General features: G+C 59.3%; 1 protein-coding gene across 1 annotated transcript; it reads right to left on the bottom strand.

Moving 5' to 3' along the window:
- Positions 1 to 360: 360 nt before the first annotated feature.
- Positions 361 to 7828, bottom strand: ZP1 (zona pellucida glycoprotein 1). The gene is made up of 12 exons (XM_037060600.1): positions 7621 to 7828; positions 6418 to 6539; positions 5838 to 6153; positions 5533 to 5676; positions 4903 to 5090; positions 4729 to 4826; positions 2866 to 2993; positions 2595 to 2784; positions 2357 to 2501; positions 964 to 1045; positions 726 to 845; positions 361 to 494 (listed from the first exon to the last, which is right to left on the bottom strand). The coding sequence occupies exons 1-12, from the start codon at positions 7826 to 7828 to the stop codon at positions 361 to 363; spliced, it is 1875 nt and encodes a 624-aa protein (XP_036916495.1).
- Between the last annotated feature and the right edge of the window lie 819 nt (positions 7829 to 8647).

The following is an 8647-nucleotide window of genomic DNA, read 5'->3' as shown; positions in this document are numbered from 1 at the left end:
GGGAGACCTTCTGCGTCTGTGTGGAGGTGGCAGGTCCTCCCGGGCCACGAACCCTGCCAGGTGCCCGAATCCCAGCTCCCGGGACTCGTGACTCTGCCAGTTTTACCCTCCTCCACCTTGACCTGTCCTGCGCTCTCTGCCTGGAGGGCCACCTTTCCTCACTGGCACGCAAAGTCTTCCAAAGTCAGGCCTGGGAGGCGTGGGGCTCTCCCCAGTATTGGTGACGGGGGCAGTTGTGAAAGGACAGAGTCAACCCCACTGAACACGGTCTGAGACAAGAAAGATTTCTGCTCTCGTCTTTACAAAGAGCGTTCCACACCGGATTTCAGTGGACTTGAAAGGATGGTTTATTGAGCCCATTCACTCTGTCATTTCCTGGAGCCTCTGGGCCTGACGCAGGCCCACGGAGACACCAATCCCTAGGACCAGGGCAGCAGCCGCCAGCAAAATGACCATCCAGAGGAGAAGCCTCGGGTCGGAGTTCCGGGTGGAGCCTGCCGGGAGGAGGATTTGAAGGATGTCAGGGCCGGGTGGGCGAGGCTTCCTCCACACCAGACCTCTGTAACCTTGGGGTGGTGCTGATGCTGACAGCCCTGGCCTGTCTCTGCTGTTCCTGCTGAATGAAGTTAGACCATCTCCTGCCCTTACTATTGCCTGAGCTTCTGTTTTGTCAACACACTCTGGGTGGCCCAGGCCGGAGGAGCCCACCCACAGGCCCCCGGTACCTGAGGGCTCCAGAGTAGTCTCCTTCCTGTGAGAATCCACAAAGCCCACTGGCCCTGGAGAGCTCACAATGTCCTGCGGCTCAGCCATGTCCCCATGGGGGCTTGAGAACCGTCGCTGTCCTGCTCAGGGGAGGAGCCGCATCTTGGGATGGTGTCTAGGCCCCTGGTGGCCCAGAAGCTGGGACCAGATACATGAAAGGATGCAGAACAACCCCCCACCCCCCCGCCCCAGACTCACTGGTGGTCCTGGAGCCACAGGTGGTGGAGCAGGTCTCCAGCCCCGTCGGGGAGCAGACAGAGGCACTGCAGAAGAAGTAAACCTGGGGCAGAGGGAGGTCAGGACCTGGGGCTGGTGCAGCACCATGGAGGAAGTGCCAAGGCAGGGATTGAGGACCCAGGTGGGCAGGGGAGCACCTGGGCATGTGGACCGGGGCTGGGACGCAGCCCCTGCCTATGAGCTGCAGAGGCACAGGGCTGCATCCCAGTTTGGAATACAAGCTGTTCTCCTTCTGGATGGCCTGGGTCCTCATGGGCAGGAACCACTGCCCTCAGTGGTGGAGCCCCAGCCCTTGGCCTGTGCTACTAACACCGCCCCCCACTGCAGAGCCTTACAGGAAGGCCATCTTGCTCCCTGTGCTAGTGACCGACAGAGGGAATTGGGAGAAGGTGGGGCTCCACCAGGCCCCGCCCGCAGTGACTCCTCACAGAGGACAGAGGGACGGACAGGTCAGCCCTCATTCCAGAAACACAAGGCCAAGGGCAGCTCTCGAAGGAGGAGAAGCTGGAGGAGCTGACCCGAACAGCCCGCAGGAGGCCCAGCCCATGGTGGGGGGCCCTCATCTAGCAGGTCAGGGGCAGGCTCGGGAAGAGGCTTACAGCTGAGATGATGGCTAGACCGTCCTCAGGTGCCGACCTGTGCAGTCTGCCTACACCCGACATAACGAGGATGCAGCCATTTACAATGCAGAGACCTGTGTGTGTGCTAACGTGAAAGACACATGCTGTTCAGCAGAATAGAAGTTACGACAGTGCGTGGCCTCGGTGCCATTTGTACATGTGTAGAAAACCTAGCCCTGGCTGGTGTAGCTCAGTGGATTGAGCGCGGGCCTGCGAACCAGATGATCGCGGTTCGATTCCCAGTCAGGGCACATGCCTGGGTCGCAGGCCAGTTCCTAGCAGGGGACTCACAAGAAGCAACCATACATTGATATTCCTCTCCTTCTCTCCTTCCCTTCCTCTCTAAAGATAAATAAATAAAATATTAAAAAAAAAAAGAAAACCTAAACATACCCGTTTAGCCCCGTTACCTTCTGGAGAAGTGACTAGGTTATAAAAATTCAAAGCAGAATTACGTCGAATGCGTTGTTTCTAGAGTCAGAGTGAGGCCGTTCTCCACACTGTGACCAGTGAGCAGGTTTAGGGTCGATGGCATTTTCCAGCCTCCCATTTGACTTGCTTACTGGTCACCTCTGGGCTTCCCCGAGGCCAGGGCCCCGGGCTCACTGCCCTCCACCGTGCTTACCAAAACCAAGCCCCCCTGAGAGCCTTTGTCTGCTTCAGCCTGGGGGGTGCTGGAGGGGCCTGGTGACAGCAGGTGTGAGGGACACGGGGCAGAACGAGGCGCTTCTTACCGGTCCCCTGAGGGCCCTCTGGGAGCCAGAGTCCAGGAATGCAAAGGTGGCCACGGTGAAGCGCTGGTAGTGAGTTGGGAAAGGCAGCCGGACCCTGTCCAAGGCTATCACCCGGGTCCTGTAGTTGTCACCTTCGAAAGGACACCTGGGAAGGAGAGAGGTCGAGGAAGTCGCCCACTGAGGGAGGGGAGGCAGCAGAGGGAGCCCTGGGGCAGCTGGAGCGCCTGCCGCCACTCACCCGTCTGACAGGATGGGCCACTGGGGCTGCTGGAAGGGGTTGGCGCTGGGGGTGGCCCAGCACCGGTGCAGCACCAGCACCAGACGGGGGTCTGTCCTCTGCAGGAGCCGGACCTCCACGGGGACAGGCTCCAGGAGCAGCCTCACGATGGGGTAGTCCGCTTCCTCGTAGTAGGAGTGGAAATTCTCTTCTGCGGGAAGAGGGGCCGTGAGCCTCGGGGCCGTGTGTCTGCCACGTGGGGGCACAGAGAGGAGGCGCGGAGACACAGTACCCTTGGCAATCCGGAGCTGGAGCCGCAGGGGGCCGGGCTGGGTCACAGAGGATGGCGAAGGGAGTGGGAAGACAGATGCCTGCACGGGCAGGAAGTCACTAGCATTGAAGATACAGCGAACATGGATCCTGAAGTTCAAGTGTGAGAGAATGGGGGCAGAAGACAGAATCAGCGCCTCCTGCTTGCTTGGTAGATCAGGTACACACGATGCGGATGCCACAAACGGCCCGGTCCAGCAAGGCGGATGGATATCACCCGAGCGATCCTCAAGGTGGTGTGCACCCCTGCCCCTCTCCTCTGCCTTCCTCGGCTTCCCGGTGCAGCGCCAGCTTGCCATGCCAGGCCCCCCTCCGGGGCAGGGCGCAGTGGGATGGAGGCATGGCGGCGGGGTGTGGGGGCCTGGGGCTGACAGATGCTCCCCTTGTTCTGGCCTTTGAGGCTCCCTTGGAACCTGCCAGTCGAGTCTAACGGGCAGGCCTGGGTTTGAATCTTTTTCGTGTTTACTGGCCATAGGACCACAAGCAAACAGTTTAACCTAAGCCTCAGTTTCCTGAGTTGTAAAATGGCAATAACCCCCTCTCCCTCTTCGGGCTACAACAGGATCACTGGGGTTGCAAGATGACACCCCAGTGTCATCATTGTCCCTGTAGTTGTAGCTGGTCTCTCCCAGGGTCCATGTCCCTCCCCAGCCTAAAGTGCCCCTACGCATTCTGGACACAGACACCCTGAGGTGTCCACAAGAGCAGTTGGCCCTGCCTGACCCCATCCACCTCACCCCAGGCTCCTGAGTGTTCTGCTTTCCCCACTACTTGAGACGGGGCCCCTGGAGGAGGCATCCTGCAGATGGAGACAGGACGGGGCTAAGTAGCTGCTTGCAGGCACCAGGGACTGGGGCCCTGAGCTGCAGGCCTGCCCTCCTGGCGCCTCCCACGCTGCTGGGCTGCAGCTACTCCCCTTCCACTCCCTCCCTCTGGAAGCCCTGGCCCTGGTCGAATGCCACTAGCTCCCTTCACACTTAAGTCCAGGAGTCTAACACATGACAGCTTTGTCCCCTCACTCCCAACTGCCTTTTCCCTTAGGTATCTTTTGTTTCTAAAGCAAAGGCACTTGAGCTGATGCTAGCCCCTCGCCCCAGCCCCCATGGCAAGTAGGGCGGGGCGTCCGCTGGGTGCCAAGGCCCAGAATGCCTCCAACCCGTGGTTGATACATTAACTCCAGCAGAGTGGACAAGGTGATGGTGGCAGCTGGCCCCTGGGGTACAGAAGCAGGTGTGACGAACACAGACGCCCTCAGGGGCACCCCCATGGGCATCCTGGGCACCTGAGTGGTCATGCCACCTGAGTCGGCAGGCCCTGGTGGCCCCTGTCACTGAGGGCTCTTCCTCCGCTCCTCTCCCCACCGTGCCCTCAGGGAGCCCCAGCCCCAGGCTCATCTGCCTCCTCTGTGACTTTGACTTCTGAGATCAGGAGGCAGAGGCAGCCATGGCCATAGCCTCACCTTCTTCCTGGGGTCCTGGGGGCGGGGGACACTTGCCGCCTCTTTTGTGGTTGCTTAGTTTCTGAGCTTAGTTCTCAGGGGCATGAAGGTGGGAGCTTTGGAGGACTGTGGGCAGTCCTGCCTTTTGGGCACTGCTGTGGCTTATGCCTGGCTAGGTGTGGGCAGACCCCATTTCATGTTCACAGTTGAGGCTGGGATGAGGTCCCACAGTGGCTAATAGAATCTGAACATGAACCCCAGTGGCTCTCTAGCCTGTTCTAAGCTCACCCATCTCCCTTCACTCCCGAGCTCATAGCCCAGCCTTTCTGAGGAAAGCTGCCCCTTACCGGAAGGTGCTGCCCCTTACCGGAAGGTGCTGCCCCTTACCGGAAGGTGCCGTCCCGTGTGATGGAACCCTGGGGTCCCCTTTGGACATTGATGACAGATGCCAGCTGGTTCTCGTAGATGAGCTGATTGCCGACCACCTGTGGGAGGAGTCAGCTGGGTGAGGCCCCCCGGGGACAGTACCACTGGGGGCCGGCCCATGGCCCCCGCGCCTACCTGGACTGTGGTGCCACAGCGGGTGGGAGGGAAGTGGAAGACCACAAAGGACTCGGTCTCCTGGGTCGGGGGGCAGCTGGCAGGGGCGTAGGCCAGGTAGATATTGGCCAGTGTGACCCTGTGGGCCAAGGCTGTTTTTTGGGACACCACCAAGATGAAGTGGCCGTTTTTGAGGCACTGGACTGTCGCTGGGAAAAAGCAGACCAAAGAGGCTGATCAGAGCTTTGGGGGTCAGTGTCCATCCAGCAGACATGGGGGGGCGGCTGGTGACAGTCAGTGTGGGGGTGTCAGCCTAGAAGCCAGGGCGCCTGGGTTCTCTCCTACTCTCTGCTCAGGCTGTGTTGGCTTGAGCAAACCCTTCACAGACCCAGGTTTTCTCGTTCTGGAACCAACAGTTGAAACTATCCTCTAAAAGTAAGATCACCATCAGATTTCTCATCCAAGCTGGATGTTGTAATCCAAAGGCAGGGGACCCGTGTAGAAGTAGAACTAGTTACAGTTCCCTGGGACGCCCACCCAGAGCCCTTCTACTCTGGGGTCAGGCTTTTCTAGGAAGAGGGCGGAGGGGAGAGCCCTGCTAACACTCTGGGATTCAGAGGATGAGGCCTGGCTTGGCAGGGAAAGTTGTACCTGTGTTGCCGTAGTAACAGGGAATGTCTCTGGTGTTGTCATAGCAGCAGCCAGCCTGCTGACAGGCTTCCTTCGAACTTCTTTTCACTATGCAGGGAATGTGTCCAGTGTCCCCCTGACACTGCTCTGGGGTCAGGTTAGTACCTAGGGTTGGTGACAGAGTGGTGAGGACATGAGAAACAGCCAAGACTTCCAGGGGTAATGGAGGAAGGGGGCTTCTTGAGCCAGTAAAGGGCTCTCAGGCCACGTGATACTCCAGAAGGTCCAGGACACAGGGTGCACGTATACAGAGGGGTCCTACGTACCTATGTACTCTGGCTTGACAACCTCCCATTGCTCCGAGGTGCCTCCACGCGGGCGAGCCCCGGTCGGGTGTGCGGGTCCAGGCCCAAGGGACGGTGAGGCAGGGGGTAGGGGCACAAAGCGGCGCTCTGCGGGGGGGCCGAGGGACCCGGCGTGCGGTGTAGAAAGTGAGAATGTGGTGGGCGGCACCAGCTGGCCGCCCAGAGTCACCCAGGTGTGTTCAGGTTTGGGACAGACCAGAGTGACATTTTGGGCTATGTCGACATGACCGTTGGGCAGCACAGCTTCTATGAGCACTCTCAGGTGAGAGCGCCCGTCCTGCAGGTGAGAAGGCAAATAGAGAGCAGCTAGGTGAGGCCATTCAGCATCCGGGCCACGGAGGGCCCAGCTGGGTGTCAGACAGGGGGCTGGATTTGGGGGCGGGCACCCAGGACTTAGTCCCCCTCATCAGCCAGCTCAAGAGTTGATCTTGGGTGCCAGTGCATCCCGAGTGCATGAGGGGCCTCCCCGGCCCCACCCTGTGTTAGGCCAAGCTGACTCTTAGCGGTAGGTCTCTTCCCCACAGCAGCAAGTGGTCCCTACCTTCTCCAGCACGTGGCAGCCTTTGTAATCAGCAGAGAAGACTGCAGGCCCCTGGGGCTTGGTTGTAACCCAGTGGTAGCAGATGGAGCAGTTGGTCACCTCAAATTCATTCCCAAATTCATCTGGGGTCGAGGAGGGAAGAGAGGGGTGGAGGGAAGGGGTCAGGGAGGCTGAAGCGTGAAGCCAGAGGCCGCTGGGGTCTGCTGAGGAGACTCCCGAGTCAGGAGCAGAAGACCCAGGTTCCAGACTTTGCCCTCAGCTCGCTCTGTGGTCCCAGACAAGCCCCTTCCCCTCTCCAGTCTCAGCTGCCACCTCTGTGAGGGATTGGGTGTCCCCAGCGGGTCTCAGGCTCATTCTAGCCTGGCTTCCCTGTTGACAGCACTCAGCAGCAGCAGGAATGAACAGATGGTGGAGAAATAAGTAGGTCTCGGCACTGGGCTGAGTATTTTATATCAGTTCATTCAAACTTAGTCATCACAGCCCGGGGATGAGGCAGCCGAGGACAGCGAGAGTGAGTTTTCCCAGGCACATGCAATGAGCAGCAAAGTGAGGATGCGAACCTGGGATTTTGTAGAAAGAGCTGAGAGTCTGTTTGCCAGGTTGACTGGCTGTTGCAGCCACTTCCCTTGAGGGTGTTCACCCACCTGGTCAGCCCAGAATAGCCAGGGCATCCTCTGGGTGTGTCCATGTCCCCTGCTCTCCTGCTCAGCCCACATGGCAAGTTTGGGGCCATCTTTCCCATCTTACGAACAGGGAATGGGGGCTCAGAGAGGCCAGGTGGGTTGTTCAAGATCACACAGCTTAGAAGCTGCAGATGCAAATCCTGATTCGAAACTTTTCTCCCTTTTCTCCGTTGCAGGCCACGCCCTGCCACTGAGAAGGGGTTTGCAGACCAGCAGCCCAGGCATCAGCTGGGCGTGGTCACAAATGCAGAACCAGGATCTACAGCTCAGCTCAATGGCCAGGTGATTCCCTGCGAACACTGACCAACGAAGGAGGAGCTGCCCAGGCACACCAGGGAAATTGAGGCTGGGAACCAGCCTTCCTCCCGCCACCTCCCAGTGTGGTCGGGGTGGGGCCAGCCACCCTCAGGCCAAAGGGAGGCTCCTACTCTTCCTGTCCCTGTGACCGACCGACTGGGAAAGGGCCTGGCTCCCCACTGCAGCCCAGGTTGGTGGGGCCTGGGACTCAGCTGGCACTCACCCACCACCTTGAAGCGGATGGTCAGGCCTTGCCTCGGGAACACCAGCAGCTGCATGCCTTTGAGTCCACAGTCGTAGTCATGCCCCAGGCCTGGGATGTCAGGCTCGGGGTGTAGCCGCTGACTGAGCCCCAGGTTGGCCAGCAGCAGCAGCAGCGGGGCCAGGCAGTGACCCCAGGCCATGGCCAAGCCTCTTGCCATCAGAAACATCGTGGACCCCTGATAGCCCCTCCCAGTCATGCCCAGCGAGGGCCGGGACTTATATAGGGAAGGTGGCAGGTGTGAACTTCTAAGGGCAAAGGGGGTCCACCTGGAGGGGTGCTTCCCTGGTTACCAGGGGCTTGGGTGAAACTACTGCCCCGAAGGTAGGGGAAGGTGCCCTCCCAGCCTGAGGCCCTGAGGGGTTGCTCCGAAAGCTGCCTCTCACCCTGGTTTTCGGCCCACAGCTGGGACTGATGCTGGTTCACCTGAGGGGGCTGGGGGCTGGGGCCATGGCTGGGCGGTGTCATTGCAGACCTCAGGCCCACTGCCTAGCCCCCTGCCCAGAGAGCAACCTGCAGTGGGCAGCAGGCCTGGACAGCAGGCCGGGTTAGTTTACACCTGGTTCCTCAAGGCTGGCAGAACAGGCCCCAGAGACAGGGCCCTGCCCTGAAAGCTTGCAGCTGAAGGCAGTGTGTGTGTGTGTGTGTGTGGTGGGGACAGGAGGCGGGGGTGACAGGTGAGTGAGTAGCACCTCATAGAACTCTTCTGAGAGTTAGGGCAGTTGATGTGACCAAGGTCATTACTAATAAAAACCAATAGGAATGGACAACTAGATGTAACCTGGCCTTCCAGACGGGCTCCTGGGACAGAAAAGGGACATCAGGTAAAAGCTAAGCTATTAATGGAAGTGGACTTCCATTAATACCGACATATCGACCTCATGTCAGACAGTCATCACAGGGCACACTGGCTGTGGGTACGGGCAGACTCCCTGTGCTGTCCCCTTGGGTGTTCTGTGAATCTACAACAGTTCTACGAACTACAGTC

The sequence above is a fragment of the Sturnira hondurensis genome, unplaced genomic scaffold, assembly GCF_014824575.4.
Source record: "Sturnira hondurensis isolate 20B ecotype Veracruz unplaced genomic scaffold, ASM1482457v3 Scaffold0011880, whole genome shotgun sequence".
In the NCBI taxonomy this organism is placed as follows: Eukaryota; Metazoa; Chordata; class Mammalia; order Chiroptera; family Phyllostomidae; genus Sturnira; species Sturnira hondurensis.
This window is presented reverse-complemented; position numbering and strand designations above follow the sequence as displayed.

Excerpts from the sequence above, each read along its gene's own strand:
- ZP1 (XM_037060600.1), bottom strand. The coding sequence starts at position 7,828 with ATGTTTCTGATGGCAAGAGGCTTGGCCATGGCCTGGGGTCACTGCCTG. Across the intron at positions 6,154-6,417 it reads GCTGCCACGTGCTGGAGAAG|GACGGGCGCTCTCACCTGAG; the intron begins GTAGGGACCACT and ends TCTCACCTGCAG. Across the intron at positions 2,785-2,865 it reads CCAGCTCCGGATTGCCAAGG|AAGAGAATTTCCACTCCTAC; the intron begins GTACTGTGTCTC and ends CTCTTCCCGCAG.